Source organism: Gallinula chloropus (genome assembly GCF_964237585.1).
Source record: "Gallinula chloropus genome assembly, chromosome: 5".
In the NCBI taxonomy this organism is placed as follows: domain Eukaryota; kingdom Metazoa; phylum Chordata; class Aves; order Gruiformes; family Rallidae; genus Gallinula; species Gallinula chloropus.
This window is the reverse complement of record NC_140090.1, coordinates 9593662-9611912: the sequence shown is the minus strand read 5'-3', so window position 1 is coordinate 9611912 and position 18251 is coordinate 9593662. Positions and strand designations below refer to the sequence as shown.

Genomic DNA, 18251 nt, shown 5'->3' with positions numbered 1-18251 from the left:
TTCCACAGCCCCATGGTGCTGGGTTGGGTTTCCTTAACAGCACCTGCCTGTTCTCTAAAACTGCTTTTCAGATCTCAAAGAGAGTGACACAGCAAAGGTGAAGCCAGATCAGGTGTTTCTCCTGATCTGATTGAATACAGTGAAGTCATTTTCATTTGACCAGCATATTAGGGCTGTTACTTTGAAATTCGTAGGTGGTGGTCCTGGAATGAGGAATGCATGTGTCTACTTCTGCAGCTAAGGGAATAGCTCCATATTCAGAGTCCAAGAATGGAACAGATAATGGAAAGCAAGGGAAACAAGCTACAGTCTGAAATGTTTGACAGCGTTTTGCACCATTCAGCTGGCCTGCCTGCATAGCTCTCCATCGCTCTCCTGCCTTTGAGCATGCAGGCTGCTTGCCCCAGTTATCTATCTGCAGGGCTGATAAAGGAGTATTCTGTCTTCTCCTTAGTTCACAAGCCTCTAGTATTCAGGTGCATTGTCATAGTAGATAAAGTTTTGACACTTCATCAGTTCTCAGGTTATCATTAGACAAATACCTCTTCCCTCAATATATAAGGTCTGTCAGGATTATATCCTCTATAGCTGACACCAGATATTGTTCAGGGGTGATTAGTCCATGAGATCTCTTAAGGTGTCAATCTAGAACACTTAGAGTGACTTTTCAGGGGAAAAAATGCTCAAGCTTTTTCCTGGAAGAAGGTGGCTATAAGCTGAAGGCTCTTTTGCACATTGCCTTTAAATTGCTATGCATTGGAATAGGAAGAAAAATAGACTTTCCTAAAAGAGTACCAGCAAGTGTGACAGATTAGCCTGTTGTCTGAATTTGTTATTATTATTGGTCTAAGGACCTGGCCTTCTCAAGGGGAAAATACAGTGAGATTTATGGTTGCAAGCAGGCCTGAAGGTTAGAAAAGGGAATGTTAAATATCAGTAATGCTTATTGGGATAAGAATTACTGCTGCTGAAAGGTGACTGTCTAGTGAATTGAGATTATCTTGCAGTGGTTTTGTTCAACTACTCAGTTACCTGATGCAAAGACTAATGTTTGTGGTTTGATGCCTACACTTTATATAGCACAAGTTAATATAGAATGCCACCATAACAACTGTAATGAATTTTATGTCTTGCATTGCTTTTCTGTAAGTGTGAAAGTATACTTTGTGTGAGATTATTAATCATAAAAAGCTTTTTCATGTGACAGGGAAAAATGTAGCAAAATTTAGTAGCTGGAAACAAAGATGACAGAAAATGAGATTATAAACAAAATCAAATTCACAAAAGGTAACTGACACATTCAGGAGAAGCTTGCCAAAAGTACTGTTTTAGCTTCTTTGATATCTCTACTTTGAGCTTACACGTCTTTTTGAAAAAGATAGAAAGCTATTTCAGCAGTACTGCAGTGCAGGAATTGCTAGTTGAAAATAATAGTTTGGGTTGTGCAAAAATAATCTTCCCTTTTTTAAGTTCTTTCAGAATCTTTGCAACTTCTTGCATTCAATATTTATTCCCATGTGAATAGGATTTTCTGGAGTTAAGTGTATATGTGGAAAGCCCAAGCCTTGATTTCACCTTTTGTTTTGTAATGTGTTTGTTCTAAACATTCTGATCCTGGCTCTCAAAAGATAAGACACATGAATGTAAAACAGACCAGAAGAGTGGAGGGTGTTTTTTATGATGTTGATTATTTGGTGGTGTTGATGAAGTTTTTATCTGCTGTGTGATTTTAATTTCAGAAAAAAGAAGAGGATATTATGTTATTTAATTGATTGAGGGGGGCACTTTTTAAAAAAAAAATAGCAGTTGGAAGAAAAAATAATCTCTGAGATCACAGGTTCTTGGTTAGGTTTTTTTTTCCAGTGTTTTTACTAGCAGGATAGCACCAAGTGCTAGGCTTCATTAACTTCAGACTTCATTCCAGTGACAGAAGTGTTGCATCACAGACTCACTGCACACTAATCTTTCACCAAACAGACAGCAAAAATTACATGTACTTTGGAGTTATCTTGGGAGTTGGACTTGGTGATCTCTTGAGGTCCCTTACAACACAATTCTGTGGTTTTAATTCCAATTTCTAGTTTGAGGAAAGCTGGGGATCTCAAAGTTATTTTGTGTTTGGTTTTTGTTTCGTTTTGTTTGTGCTTCTGTAGACTCTTATGGTGGCGTAGCTGATGTATATGGAAGGAGGAACCAAAAAGGTACCTTAATATAGGTCATATTTATAGTGCTATAACAGTTGTTTATGTTAGCATGTATACCAGCTCTGTCCTTTTGTTTCCATTTTTCTTTTTTTTTTTTTTTTTTTAATTGGACAATATAGTCCTTATGAATCCTTGTTTTATTTGGTTGTCCAGCTGTAGGATCACACAGGGATAGCATGAGATTGAATTTTAGTGCTGAACTTCATAAGATATTTTCGTTCCTTAAATTGCAATAAAATCTTTTATTCCATTGTAACCTGTGATCATTGAGTTAATAATTAGATTTAATTATCCAATGAGAGATTAAAAATAGAATTAACTTGCAAAGGAGGTAACATTTCTAGATACTGGCATTATCAACTAATCCACAGGCCTTTTTTAAGAGATGTTTATTGTGTTATTTTGTTTTATTTTTCTGTTTAATGTGATAGAGAACATTGTTGAAGAAATCGTGTTTCTTGTCAAATTATTTAAAAACCATGCAAAGCTTGTCCTATAGCAAATTGGTTACTATTCCTAAAAGGGAATGTGGGGGATTTTTATTTGGGTAAGTATATTGAGATGGAAAGCAAACAGTTTTATATGTCACTCTAGATAACAATTCTTCTTTATTGTAAAAAAGCCTCTTACAAGCTCTGAATTCATTCACTGTCTTACAGGATGTTTACAAACCCCAGAGAAAATATAAACGTCAGAAGGGAGCTGAAGAACTGTTAGATGAGGAATCAAAGGTTCACGCTACACTTCTGGAATATGGCAGGTGAAAGGCTTCATTTATTTGTGGGTGGGTTTCATGTTGTCTGCATTTAGCATTCCATATAAGATTTGGATTGGAGGGGGTGTTCTTCTGCTACGTGGGAACCAAACTTTTGAATGTACACTGTTTGGTTTCAGATTTTGTTTGCTTACTTTGAATTCTCTGGGGACTGGACAGTCCAAGGACTTTGCTAAGGTTCTGCAAAAGGATTAAAGGCAGAAGACTTACTTGGTGTTTGAAGGGCATTTATTTAAATTGGTGATGGAAAGGAAGGAAGGACAGTACTTACTAAAGACAAATATAGTCAGTATATGATATGAAGAGCTTGACATGAATTGAAGTGGGAGCAAAGTTAGGATAGGTGAAGATTTGAATGTGTTCTGGTGATTTCTTGAGGAATTCTTAAAGCACGACACTCTTGATAGGAAAACTATTTTTAATACAGTGCCAAAATAAAGAACATTTGAGGAAACAGTAGTGAGACACAAATATCTGCTTTGTGTGTTTTGGTAGAAAGAGATGCCCTTAAGGAAGGGGATAGTGTGTCTACTGTGAACTTAGTAGTAAACTAACAAGAGTACAGTACAACTAACAAGAATTGGATACAGACGTCTGTGGGGGCAGTAGGAATAGTAATTCCACTCTTCAACACTGTTAGGGGAATGAGAACACTGCTGAAAGACAGAGGTGAATGCTTTTAGAATTCAGAGATCTAAAATGAACCTTTCATTCTTTTACTGAATGTAGATGGTAGTTGTAGAAAATTGTGGGTAGATAATTTTCTTTTTCCTCCTAAATGCCCCTTGGTTATCATAAAAAGGATTTCTTCCAAAGCAGCCTAATCATTAAAGTTGATGTTCTAGGATAGGGTCTCGCAGTATCTTGATGCCTGATGCAGCATTGTTCAGATCCAGACAGTGATAGGCCCATACTCTAAATTGGTTTTGATCCTGTTGTCTCCAGCTGGGAGGTTATCACAAATGAGCTTGAATGTGGTAGGTCAGAGTCTGGCTTGAGAAGCAGAGTGTTGCTGGTGAGCATCTTCCCACACAGCTGTGTAGCCTGTTCCAGCTAAGGGCTTTCATTGCCACGGCTTTGCATAGTATCAATCAGTTTTCAGCGAAGTACAAAATCAGTTCCTGTAACAGATGTGCAGTGTTAAGCCTGGAAGGCATCTGGCTTCTCTGTTGGTATAACTAATGATTAAGTTTTTGTTATTGCTGTTCTGGAACAGTTCATTACTTGGATGCAATTTTCTGTGTGAAAATAAAATTGTTCTACAAAAAAAAAAACAACACCCAGATACCTACTAATGGCAATACTAATTACAAATGCTTTTGTGCTGATACAACTTTATGCATATTCTGTGGGAAGGTAGTACTCTGCCATGCTCTTTGTATTGCTAAGCTTTAAAATGCAAGGTTTAGTGTTGCCCAGTTCTTGAAAACTTGGTGTTATGCACTGATAAAATATGACTGAATTTAGCTCTTAAGTATGTGTGCTGAATAAATTGAGAACTGGTGATAGTTGATACTGTTGCTGAGGATTATTTAAGACATAAAAGGCTTGTAAATAGTCCTGTAGTTGTAGCTGTAGTCAGTCAGGAACATCACTTCTTTTCGTATCTGTTTACCTGCTGGGTTTAGTGCTTTGTAATCCTGAAGATGATTGCTTACTTTGTCTAAAATTTCTGGGTTTTCTTTAAAATTGTATTTCCAAACTAATAGCATAACTCAAATGTAAGTTCTTTCCTCTCCCCCAACAAAACAGGTTAAAAAGTTTATTTGGGTGCATAGTTAAAGCTCTGAACACTGTGCTTCAGAAATAAATTGAAAATTCATCAAAGCACACAAGCATAAATGATTCTTTTGGGGAGTAGAGATTGCATGGACAATATCCTTAGGCCTTTCTAGAGTTCAGGAGTATGTAGCTAGTAGCTGAGGATTAACTTCCAAATAGAAAGAGAGCATTGCTTTTTCTTATCATGAACTTTACATGATAATGTTTTATGAACAGTATAGAGTCTAGATTTGTGAATCATAATAGAAAGAGTAGATGGAGCTGAAATTATTCTGTAAATATGCTGTAGTACCTGCTTTTATTTAGTTTATTTGAAACATTCAAAAAACTAACCTGAACCTGGTTGTTGATTTGAATTAATTCACTTTTAGTGGATTTCTTATGCTGAAAAACTGATATAAATGTAATTTATTTGTGGAAGTTATAAAAAAAATGCCTTTCTTCTATGTTACTTTTGCTCTTTTAGGAGGTACGGATTTAGCAGACAAGCAGGAAAAACAGAGCAGGTAAAAACATGCTCATTTTAAATATTCATATTGTGGGAAGAATGGCAATGATTTTCTTAGTGTTGGTTACTGTAAAGTCCTAAAGGAATGCAACAGAATAAACAGCTGGAGCTTCTGATATTACTCCCTTTTACAAATGCTAAAAAAAATTGCATGGCATGTAAGATGCAGTTGGTTACTATCTCAGTTTTGTGAAAGTGTTTCCTTCATCTGTACTCAAAAACTGTGCAAACAATATTTACCTCTTAGAGTAAAGGAGGGAGGAGGGTTTTTTTGGTAGGGTTTTTTTTTTTTAATGTTTGTTTAATGGGTATCTTTTAATTAAGTGTTCCTTGATGTGGTCATTAAAGAGATTGTTATTTTCTTTTTAAACAACCTTTAAGCTTTGTAAGAAATTTTGTAGGCTTTTATTATATAACAGGTTATTTAATGCAACAGCAAGACATGATACCATACCATAAATAAATCATAGTGCCTCTTGAAAAGTAGCATCCTTGCTATGCTTTTGATGATTATGGAATCATAAAATGTCCTTGTCAGAGTATTCAGTTTTCTTATTTCAGTGCAGATATTACTTTGGCTACAACCTTTTATTACAGACAGAAATAATGAAGAAATGCATAAAGTGTGTCATGGACCCAGCAATACGCTGAGTACATTAAGGATGCCCTTCTTCATTATGTGCATTTAAATTTTATAAATCGAGGTTTTGGTTTAAAATATTGTATATTAGAAGGTCATCATGTCTGCTGTGTGAATTGAGTCACCAGTAAGGCAGAAGTGGAAGATTTTATATATATACTGGTGCAATAGAACAACCTCAAAATTAAGTCTTTCACCAGTTCTCAGTATTTTAGTGGTACAAATTCTTCTGAACTGTTTTACCCTTTTTTTATCTTGTATGTTTGTTATTCCAATATTAAATTATATTGCATTATAAAAATATTTATATAAAAATAACAATTAATATTTTTTCTATATATAAGATGGTATGAATTGGAGCATGAGGATGTTCCAGTAGCTAACATGTATCCATAAAACCGGAACAGCTGTAGTCCCATTTTCTCCTCATTGTCTTTCTTAATGCTTAAGTTTATTAGATATGATATTTTCTTATTTTTTATTTAAAAGGCTGAAGACAAAAAAATTGCATTACCTCCAGGGCTTGCAGCAACGGGAAAGGCTGAGCCTTGCGATGAAGATGACCTTCAGGCTGCTGAAGAGGTGTGCTACATGCATAGCATGCTTGGATGCTGCTAACTTGGGGGGAGGACAGCAGTTCTCACTGCCCAGTCGTTTCCTACAAGAAGGAAAATTTCCATGCTTAACTGAGGTGGAGATGATGTTGGTGTTTAATACTGAAAAAAACCCAAAGCAATCAACTTTGGTTTTGGAACCTGAGTGTTTTGAAGAGGTCACTTTTCAGTTGATGGTGGGAGCTGGATGCTCAGAGTGAACCTGTACTGCTATAAGAAATTGTCCTTCATGTGATAAATTTAGCTACCTCTTAACATTCATAGACTTACTGTTCCATTACATGCATTAAAATGCATGTTATATGATGCTAATTATATACATATGTTGCTAAGTGGAAAGAAACAATTAAAGATAAATGGTTAAGTGTAATTACTCATCTTTTGCTCTAGCTTCGCATTAAAACTCTGATGACTGGAATGGCTGCAATGGCAACAGAAGAGGTAAGCAGTGTTGAAACCTGATAAAGCTTTGCTTAAGTGATGATTATGACAGTTATTCTTAAAATCAGGTTAATGGTCATCTTAAATTCTTGGAATGACTGCATTTGACTTTTCATTAAGGGGATGTAGGAAATGATGCTTGAATTAATAAGGCAGTAATTTTTATGAGGCTGATGACTTAAACATTTGCCCTGAAATAAAAGCAATATAACCAAGTGCTGATTTCAAAAGGTTTCTACAAGAATAATTTCAAGGGAAAGACATCGTGGTGCAGCCACCCAAGGTGCAGTGTGATCTTACTTTTATTCATACTGTGAAGATACCCAGAGGAGTAATCATTTTACTGAGGAGACTGGAGGAAAACTGTAGGCATTTCAAGGTGTTTTTCAAAGCACTGATAAATATTTATAAACACCAGCTTTAGTGCAAAATGCAGAAAATAATGGATGTTGGTTGTAGTCAATAGTATAATGGAAGAGAAAGTAATAATTAGTCTTGTCTCAAAGTTGATGGACATGATTTCTACAGAAATCCACTGTAGAGTTCAGTCCTACTTGAAGTTTGGTTTTCTATGTGCGTGCAGTTTAAAAGGCGCATTCTTTCACACATCTGTGTTGTTGTAGTTTGGCTCAAAATGTTTCTAAAGGTGAGTTTTATTACTGCACATGTAAAATTCAGTGTATGGAATACAGTTTGAAATTTCTGAAACTCTGAGTTCAAGTTATTACTATTTCTTTGCTAAAAGTTTGTGAGAAATTTCATCCAGTAAAGTGGATTTTTTTTGGGGGTGGAATGTTTCTTGGTCTTTTGTTATAATTAGAGATTTTTACTTGTTATCAAGGTTTTCTACGTTTCTATTTAAATTTGAGCTTGGGGAAATAACCACCTAAAAGCACAGACAGTTCCACAGCCTTAAACGTTTTCTTGACACAATTGCAGGGCAAGCTGACAGCAAGCACAGTTGGCCAGATTGTTGGACTCCAGTCAGATGAGATCAAGCAAATAGTGTCAGAATATGCTGAAAAGGTAAGTGTGATACCTGATTATGTTTTACCAAGTTGTGTTTGATATGATGTTAATTTTGCCTTAAGCTTCCAATTTAATTGCTATGATTGTCTTGAAACAGCACTCTCTCATATATGCTGTGGGTAACAGCACAGTCAGGATTCTGGGAAGTTTTTAAATGAAATTTTAACATGCATGAGCTCTTGGTGTTACTGCACATATTCCTGAATCATTTTCATGAGTTGTTTGCATTTTAGCACATGCTTAAAAGTTTTCATGAATAAAGAAGGTCCAGAGTTGTTATCTATTCAAACCAGGGGCCTAAACTCTTACTGTGTTTTAAAATGTTTAATGTTAAGTGCAGAAATACAGTTCTGCAAGAGAAGAATCTAGGCCTCCTCCACTCAGATTTTCAGATGATGGGATCTTACTTGCACAGGGCTCCAATTATCCATCCTACATTGCATCTCCTGTTCTGAATATAGTATTATTAAAAAAAAAAAAAAGCCTTTGATACTTTTAGAACCCAAGGCAATTAACTCTGTATCTTAGCTCCATTTATTGTGTTCAACTGTGATTTTGTTTTTACAGTAATGTGAAAAGAAAATCTGGCTCTTCAAGCAATTAACACATACAATACATCACTGCCAGTTATGAGTTATAGCTCGTTCTTATTTGTCCAATAGTCTTCTCATATTTCTTCCTTTTTGTTGACACATATGAGGTATGGAGCTTTCCCATTTGGGAGATAAACCCTATAACTCAACGGAGTCTATCGCAAATTCTTGGCCTTTCTTTATTATAAAAAATTGGAAGAACTGAAGCCCAGGGGTCATATTTCAATGTTACATTTCTTCTGTTCTGAGAGAGAACAGTAGGACCTTGACTATTATAGTAGAACAGTGATTAATACTCTGGGAAGTAAGAACTGATTCAAGTCAAACCAAAAATATATCACTTTTTGAATCTTTTGGATGTGACCAAAAAAAATAATTCTGTATGTGCGTGGAGGCATCAGGAGAAGAGAATTAAGGATGTTATCAAACAGTTTATTGAAGTATCAGTAATGTTTGGCTAGAGTTTTAATAGTTTTAAACCCCTTTAACTATACATACTCTGAAGGATAAACAGCTTTTACTACTTGTTCAAGACCAGCTGTCTAAGGCCAATTAGTATAGAATAGGCAAAGTAAAATATGGAAACGTAGCATCCCCTTCTAAGAAACCTCATTACAACTTATAGCAGCTGTTCCTGCAGCATATGTAGGGAAAGTCTTGCTGATTAAATTTAGAAAAGACTGTTTCAGTTGGTAGGGACCTGCAATGATCATCCAGTTCGACTGCAAATTATTCAAAGTAGCTTTGATTTTTACTGTATTAGAAGGATTCTTCCTCTGAGAATTTGCAAGTGTAATCATATGTAACAGGTGGGTTTGGTAGGAGTAGAATAAGAGCAGAAGCTTGTTCCCTCGCAAAATGAGAGACTGATTGAAACTGGAGAAGTGCTCTCTTGAAAATAACCCCTTCAAAAACACTGAAGGAGAATCCTCTTCAACAGCTTAAATGCTGTTTCAAGTTGTTTACGTCTTGGTAAATTGAGTCAGAATCTTTTTGGACTCCTAGAGTCCTGTATCAGAGATTACTATGCACAGTCAGGTGCAGTAGCATAAATAAGCATTCAACCACTCAGTATGGTCAGAGGTGGTCGTTCAAGGGAGAGATTAAATTAGGTTTTGTTTGGTTGGTTTGTGTTTGAGGAAACCCTGAAAGATAAGTTGAGATGCAGTGATTTTTATCTTTGGGTTCCTGACCCTCAGAAAAATGTCAAGTAAAAATGTCAGCAAATGATATTGAAACGACTGCTAAAGACCTAAGTGGAATTTGACAAACCAGGTTTGAACTGTTATGGGGCTGGAGGACTTCAGGCAGTGGACTTCAAAATGATGGTGTTAGTCACAGACTTGAACTTTTGAAGTCTGTTTGCTAATAAAAGATGGTTGAACATGAATAGATAAAATCATTTATTCTACAAGGCTTGTAATTTTTGTACAAAGATGCCAGGTTTTTGGTTTTTTTCCAAGAACATGAAGTTCTGTAGACTAGTGACTGATTTCTCTTTCTTTAATTACTTGAAAGTTCTCTCACACACCTCAGTGCTGTAAAATCTCATTACAAAGAATAACATTGACTGCATAGATTTCCTTCCTCCTTCCCATTTAGAACTCTTACATGTGAGCAGTGGGAGGCCGGCTCTTCAAGTCAAGAACTAGCCATTTGTTTTGGCTAGAAGTTTTGTGAGCTGCCATAAGATTCATGGTCCTCATGCATAATTAATGTGGAGTTTTAACTTAACAAATTCTGCCATAGAAAATGAGGCTATTGAACAAGAAGTGTTTGAATTGGCTACATCTTTTCAGGGCAGTTGAGTGGTTGCAGGGAATGGGGAAGAATGCAGAAGTGAGTCCACACCTGTCAGTCGTGGGTATAATGTGATAACAGCAGAGTTGAAGGATGGATCCATGCATCCCTTTTTGTCAGGTGTAATTGAAGTTCTTGTTCTGAGGCAGGGTAGCAAATGGATAATCTTTGAACAGTCAGAGGTGCTAGTGCTCAGATACAGCTTTCCTAATTTACCTTCCTTCTGAAGGCAGCTACTGCTTCAGTCCAGTAAAAGCCTGGGTAACAACAAACAGTAGCGTCAAAAGCGAAGTAGCTTTTATAACTTCTGCTTCCTTCTATTCTGAAAGGTGCATTTTTGTCTGCATATGGGAACCCAATTTCTCAGTAACTTTAAAGCTGTAGTGTTGCTGCAGAGCAGCTGATCCCACTTTGACTACACAAGGCTTAACCCTAGCATTTCTTTTGCAGACAAGATAATTTTTCTTGCAGAAACCTTTGTATTGTAGTGATTACTCCCATTTTCAAAAAGCAAGCTTTAACAGTCCATTTCTGGAGACATGACCTTTTCTTTAAGCCAGAGCTGTATGTATGGATTTCTACTATTTTTGTTAGATTAGTGTTAGACTGGTTTCACTCATATTTCCTGCATGTCCAGTTCTCTTGATCTGCGTGCTGTGCATATGAGAAAGGCTAGTTGTATGCTGAGTGTGACTGTGTGACATAACAAGGGAGTGTGATTTTTAACTAAATAATTAGAGGAATAAGTAAATCTGAGTATTTATTGAATAGTTCAGTGTTACAGGTGTTGTTTAGATGCATTTTTGCTTTCCTAAAAATGGAAGCTTGGTGATTCTTAGGGTAAGAAGTCAGAATTGGTCTTTTCTTTCTGTACATATAAGAGTATAACAAGTTATTCAGCTGTTCTTTAATATGAATAACAGAAAATGGAAAAGAGGAAGACAGGTTTTGCCTCATTTTCATTTAAAATTAAGCTATTGGCAAAGACCTACTTATCCATCTGCCTAGAGTGGATACCAGGAGCAAGAAGAGTATTTCTTACTTGTAACATTTTCGTTGATTATATATTGTCGTCGTTGTCAACATTTGGTAATTATCCAAAAAGTACTTGGTATTGAAGTCTTTGACAGACTCTGCAAATTAGCACCTGAAGTAGTTGAAAATTAACTGGTTTTTCTAACGAAATATTGGAAAATTAATTAACTGGAAAAAGAAATCTTGAGTGCATGAAGCAAATTGCTACAACAGATGGATGTAAGTATTACAGTGAGGACTTTGAAAAGGTACAAATAATGTTTAGGCAAATAATCACTTAGACATCCAGCTGTCACTTATTCTTAATCATACTTTTTTCTACTGGAAATCTACAGTTTCTAGTGTGTTATTCCTGGACAAGAACACGTCTGGCAGCTTTCATAGAACCACAGAGTGGTTTGGGTCAGGAGGGACCTTAAAGAGCATCTAGTTCCAACCCCCTGCCATAGGCAGCGACACCCTCCACTAGCTTCATCCAGCCTGGCCTTGAACACTGCCAGGGAGGGGGTAGCCACAGCTTCTCTGGGCAACCTGTGCCAGTGTCCCACTACCCTTATAATAGAGAGGGTTTGGGTTTTTTTTAATTAATATTTCTTCTAAATCTACCCTCTTTTACTTTAAACCCATTATCCCTTGTCCTGTCACTATGCTCCCTGATAAAGAGTGGGACACAGATCTTGATAAGGCTCATCACAGGTGGGTCCCACTTTGGCATTTTCTGAGCTACTGAAGAAGTAAAAAGTAGTGGGAAGAGGATTAACTGGCTGTTACTGTTTATTTTAGCAATCTGAGCTTTCTGCTGAGGAGCGACCAGAAAGGCTTGGAGCCGCCCAACAACACAGAAGGAAGGTGGCATCTCTAAATAAACAGATTTTGCAGAAAACCAAACTTCTGGAAGAGGTAAGTACTGTATGTGTGATAAAGAAGAAAGCATTGCTAGATGTGGTTGATCACAAAGGTTTGGACATCCAGAAAAGATTTGCAAGCTGTCTTCTGTACCAGCAGTTTGTTTGGCTGAATGCTCATTTCAGCATCGCTGAATGTCTTCCTTGCACACTTATTAGGACAGCGTGGCTGGTTTTATATTAACAAATTGTGTAGTCCTGGCTGTGAGGAGGGGGGTAGCTAATCAAAACGTGCATCTCTGTTTTTTTTTGCACAGGTTACTCAGAAAAACAGAGTATCATCTCCATTTGACTTGTTAGCTGTAGTGTTGCATGGGTTCTTTTCACAGTTTCAAGGAACAGTTCAGGAAGATAACTCTTAAAATGGCTACAAACGACTTTTTATCCCTTCCTGTCCTTGAGCCAGCTTGTATCACTGGGTTTTTGCTTATATGTTGAGGGTGTTTTGTACAGCACTGCCTGGTTTGCATCTTCACATTTGTCTTAGGAGGGGAAAGGCTCTTGAATTTGTGACTGTTCTGTTCATATCTAAGTAACAGTAAGAACCACCTTTCTTTTATTTCAACCTGCTTAATGCCATTGCCATTTACACTCAGAAAAGCATAAGTGGAAAAGCTATGCCATTAATGAAATGCTGTTTTTAATTATGCATACTGCTGTAATCAGCACTATGCCATCTTTAGCTTGCAGACTCTGAAAACATACTGCACCAGAGTCTTGCAAGAGCGTGCCAAAAAAAACAAGTAGTACTTGAGGAAAGACTGTTGCTGATGACTTCTGTGGTTGATACTCTGTCAAGTATAGCACTGCTCTAGCAGCCTTCATCTGCTTTTGGTTTTGTTTTGCTCTTCTCTTGCTAGTAACATCTTAACACCTTACATCTTAACTGGCTTTACTGGTTAAATTTTGGGGGTACGGTGGCTTCAAAAGATCAAGTGTTTGTATAGAACACTTTGAGACAGCAATATGTCCAGTCTTGCAAACAACAAAGGTAAAAGAATAATAGCTTTTAAAGCTTTACCTACTATGGTATAACTATGGCAGCACTAGATTTTAAACATTCCTTTTCAGCCACTTACTGAGCCTGACTCTTTTATTTTTTAATGAGGACAAAACAGTCTCTAACAGTGCAATGAAGTTTTAAGTTTTGAGGGGATAAATATTCTTTACATCTCCTCTCAGCATGGCTCATATGCTGTGAACCATTTTTTGAAGTCTGGCTAACAGTCAGATAATACTAATTTTAAATAAAGCTTTGGAAATAAAACATGCACAGACAATGGAGTGACTAACTGTCTATCCTGTTCTTTGTTTCTCCCTTGTTTTTTGGTTTTTTTTCCCCAAGTTTAATAAAAAGCTTTATGAAGAACAGGCATAGGTTCTTTAATTTATTTCACAAAAAAAAGTACTTTCCAAAGATAGAGTATGGCAGTGTTTTAAATAGTAAATATTAAAATGCATTTCCTTTGAAACATGCCGAACTAGTTTCATTCTTCTTAAACTGCTGTGTTTCTGTGTTGCCCCCTGGCATGGCCCATCAGTTAAAAATAGCACTTTTTTTCGTTGTCAATAACACTCCAGTTATTATTGGCACTGCATGTTGAATGTAAACCACGTCTGTCATGATTCCTATGCATTCTAGAGTGAAATACTCAAAAGTATTATGATATAATTATGATATACTGAAATTAATTATACTCCCTTTATGGTTTGTCTTTTTGTTCTGTTTTTTGTTGTTTGGGTTTTGTTGTAGTTTATTACACTTCGGTAATATGAATTTTCCATGTCTGTTTCTGTCAAACAATAACTTTGATGTCCTGTTAGTAAAATAAAATATTGATAATACCTAGTATTTAAATGCAGGCTGAGGTGTCAGGCTTCCAAAATCATAATATGGGCTTACAGGCAGTTCAATCCTGCCTGAATTTCTTTGCTAGTTTGAGAGTTTTTCCTGAAGTAAAAACACAAATTACAGAATGAGATCCTTGGAATTTTACAAGAGGGGAAAAGAAGTGTATCCTAAGCCATCACTGTACATGTCTATTGCATTGCAGCTCTTCCTTTAAATCACAAAGGCTCAAAGACAAATAGATATGAAGGGAGATACAGATGTGCTCTGTGTATATTGTAGTGTGGAGACAGATGCAGGCTCTCTGAGCATCCACTCTGAGCTGGCAGGTTGTGAGCCTGTTGTAGATACCAGGCTTTGTTGTCACGACTGGCAAAGGATTAGCACTGCCCTGTGGTACAAGGGGGGATGTTTGCTCAGGTTTAGGGATGGTCAAATACAGTTCATTGGATTTTAAGCAGATGTTGGTGTATGTCCACCAGTTGACATCCATCTGCAGTTTTTCCTGCAGACATACTGGAGGCCTGCTCAGTTTGACTGTACAGAAGCTAGAACACTGCACCACAGCCCTTTCAGTGTGAGAATGAACAGTCTGTGTTCTTGGCAGCAGTCAGTTCAAGCTTCATTTTGTGGACAACAGCCTAAGTACAACTGGAATTACCTATTGTAATTATAAATGTAATTATAAAGTATAATAAGAGTAGCATTAGGAAACTGCAGCAGCTAGCTCAGATTTCCAGAATGAAAATCTTTTTAAGAGCTTCTCTGGCCACGCTGTTTCCTTGATCTTTCTTGCCTAGTTGAGCAGAAAGAGAGGCTGGTGAACAAGCTTAGCAGTTGTTGGTAGCTTTTACAGCTATTCTGTTATGATCTGGAAAGCAGTAAGGATCTGCCAGCCTCAGTATGCAGTCTCAATGACTGAAACCTTCCAAAGCATCTTTTCTGTAGCAGATGGCTCTTACACTCTACAGAATGGTAACATAGTGTGGCTGCTGAATTAGTAACACAGAATATGCCTGTAACTAGATACATGTTTAGTGGGTTACATTTGCATGCCTGGTGCAAGTTCCTTCCTTTAGTATCTTCCCTGTCATATGAATGAATGTACTTGCTTGCTTTTCACATACTGCTGAGGAGGAATGTGGTTTGGGGTGGGGAGGAGCCATGGCTGTGAACCCCACAAAATTGGTAGAGTTCTTACTTCATTACAGATTTGCTTTTAACTGCTAAGCTAACTTCATAATCCACAGGAAAACTGAAGTATTTTCTAAAGGTATTATCATGCTATTTCCCATTTTAACAATGGAAGGCCCTTTAATTCTGTGTGATTATTTCCAGGACATACCACTCTCTGTGCTATGTGTATATATGGGGGGGAGGGGAAGTGCTGACAGCTATAAGCCAAATATAATCCTTTTTATCACTTTAGTTAAGTACAGATTTCCTGGCTGAACCCTTTCTACTTGCCAAAGACAGCTTTTGAAGTCAGTGACAATCAAGACCCTCACTTTGAGGGGGAAAAAAAAAAAAATTAGAAAGTGAAGTTCTGGCTTCACTACTGCAATAAGTTTTGCCAAGAGTTCTCATAGCAAATAGGTCTTTATGTCAGTTTTCATGAGATGCAGACTGGAGGCTTTTTGTCAACTAGTTAGAGTTCATTCTACTTGTGAATTTTTGGTGAAAAATATGAAAAAGAATGAAAAATACTTCTTTTCAGAGAAAGAGATGAGTGAGTCACAGCTCTGTGTTGTGAACAGCAAACTAAACCAGCATGAAAAGAAGTGGAACAAAAAATCAAATGTGCATTTTCTGTTCTTATGTTTTGCAATGTTACCTTCAATCATACAGACTTCAGAGAGGGGTGTTCTTCTAAAATTGGCCTCTAAGTGATTTGACAAGTGAAATATCCAGTGACGTTTTGCCAACTGCCTTAGCAGTTAGCAGGCTTTCCATAGTTACACAAAAGAAAATGATAAACCAGTGTGGTTATTTGGTATGGACAGGGCTATGATAGGGTGCCGTGGCACTTCTCTGCAAGTCCTGAATGCCGTTGGCATCCAGTTTGTAAAAGCTGCTGTTTATTCTGGGAAGGAATCTAGAAGCCCAGGTGGAAAATTAGTTACATATTTTGGCAATCAGATGACAAGAAAAGCCAGTGTCTGTGATGGTTGGCCTGTTGTAGACAGCCACTATTAACAGAGCAAATGCTGCTATTTTCCATTACAGGTGTAATTAGCGTGAATATAGAATCAAACTCTTCTCTTTCTCTTTCATCACAGTTGCAAGCTAAATGCTCTGATCTGCAGGCAAAATGTACTGAAGCAAAAAAGACATTAACTGAGGTAATCCTTCTTTGTTCTTCTGAGCACTGGTTCTAGCTGAATTGTTTTTGAGGTGTTCAGTTAGTGGAGGGATGTACTAAATGGTGAAGCTGTTTAACTTACCTTATGAATCCCATGGTGTGAGAAAGCTTGAGTTGTGAATTGTTATCTGTGTGGAAGTGTGTTTCAGTGTATCAATAATTGCAACCCTTAGGTTAAGAGTTACGGTGAAAAGTTGGACAAGGAATTGGCAGCACTGGAAACAATAGAATCCCAAGCAGATTCTAGGTAAGCTTCTTCCTTTGTGGCCTTTGAAATGCTGAAAAATGGTGGTTCTAAAACGAATCATTCAGTGTTTCCTGTATTGTCAATCTAAACAAATAGCTAGCATTTAAAAATTAAGCAACTCTCCAGCTTGCATTCCAAAGGCAGGAAAATATTAGCCATAGTATGCAGTCAGAATGAAAAGTCTCAGTCTGTGGTAGAAAATAATTGTGGGTGTTTAAAGTAGAATCCTAGACACATTTGACAAGCAGATGAGGCCTTCCTGCTTTCATTTTCTTCATATTGGAAGTCTTCATCTCACATAAATAAGAGGCTCACTCAAAACTCCCACAGTAACAAGGCCAGAACATAGCAAAACCATCAAAATACTCAGTATAAAAGTACGTTTTTATTTTGACCTTGGTGTATTAGTGGTGACATTTGGGGTTTTAATTTACACAGACTTTATGGGAAATGTATTTAGAACTAAGCTTGCCTTTTAGTTCTCCATCTGTTTAAATTAGAAACTAAAAATCTAATGTGGTTTACTGGATCTTCAAATTTAGCATATTACAGAGTCTGCGAGCACTGGTGGCCATGAATGAAAACCTAAAAAGCCAGGAACAAGAGTTCAAAGCACACTGTAGGGTAAGTTTTAGCTTCTTATATAAGGGTTAATTTAAAACTTGGTAAATAAGAACTGTACTCCCCGATTTGTCATGACGTTGTGTGTCCCTGTCAGTCCCCCTTCCTACCACTTGCTGGTATTTCCAGGTTCACAGTGGCTATTGCTGCCCAGCTTGGTTTGCAGCAGAATTACGGACAGTTGCCCAGTTCTGCACTGTATCATACCTGCAACAAGGCTGATGGCCAAGGAGGTTGCAACTGGATTTACCACAAGAACTCTCCCCATGGACTGAGGCAGGGAGATGTAAGGAAGGCTGCCAAGGCCTCTGAGTTAGCGTGGCCTTTGGTGTTCTGTTGTGCCAGGCATCCTTTAATAAAAAGGGCAGTTCCTGGTTAGCTTTGTACTGGTCACAGTTGTGGCTCTTCTCATTCCAAATCCCATTCTGCTCAGAGCAGCTTGGGGTGAGTTGATATGGAGCACTAAAAGGTAAGTTTGAGACTGGACTGTACTAGATTCCCACCTGTGCTGTTCGCAGCCTGAAACAGATCATCTCTTCTTGGATAATGCAGCCAGCAGTGACCCCAGGAGAGGGACAGTGCCAAAGAGAAGGGCTCCATGAAGGCCCCTGGCAGCCCACCAAAAGTGTCAAAGCATGTTTCAGTTTTACTGCTTAACTACTGTTTTTTGCTGTCCTGTATGGACTGCCTAAAATAGGATTGGAGAGAATTGGTTTCATTCTGTTTTAAAAAAATAGTGAATGAGTTTTAATGGAATAAAAAGAAATAGTGCCCTGAGGTGAAGACTGAGCATAGGAACCTCATTTTCCCTATATATAGGCCTTTGGAAAGCTCTAAAGGAAACTA

At 37.3% G+C, this 18251-nt stretch overlaps 1 protein-coding gene across 1 annotated transcript in view; it reads left to right on the top strand.

Annotated features, from left to right (window-relative positions):
* Positions 1 to 18251, top strand: part of CCDC93 (CCC complex scaffolding subunit CCDC93) — a 43012-nt gene that overhangs the window by 12351 nt on the left and 12410 nt on the right. Inside the window, exons 7-15 of the mRNA XM_084265068.1 lie at positions 2864 to 2964; positions 5228 to 5267; positions 6399 to 6491; positions 6914 to 6964; positions 7904 to 7990; positions 12205 to 12321; positions 16455 to 16517; positions 16711 to 16784; positions 17327 to 17408. Of these exons, the coding sequence (XP_084121194.1) occupies positions 2864 to 2964; positions 5228 to 5267; positions 6399 to 6491; positions 6914 to 6964; positions 7904 to 7990; positions 12205 to 12321; positions 16455 to 16517; positions 16711 to 16784; positions 17327 to 17408 (708 nt within the window). The remainder of the gene's footprint in view (positions 1 to 2863; positions 2965 to 5227; positions 5268 to 6398; positions 6492 to 6913; positions 6965 to 7903; positions 7991 to 12204; positions 12322 to 16454; positions 16518 to 16710; positions 16785 to 17326; positions 17409 to 18251) is intronic.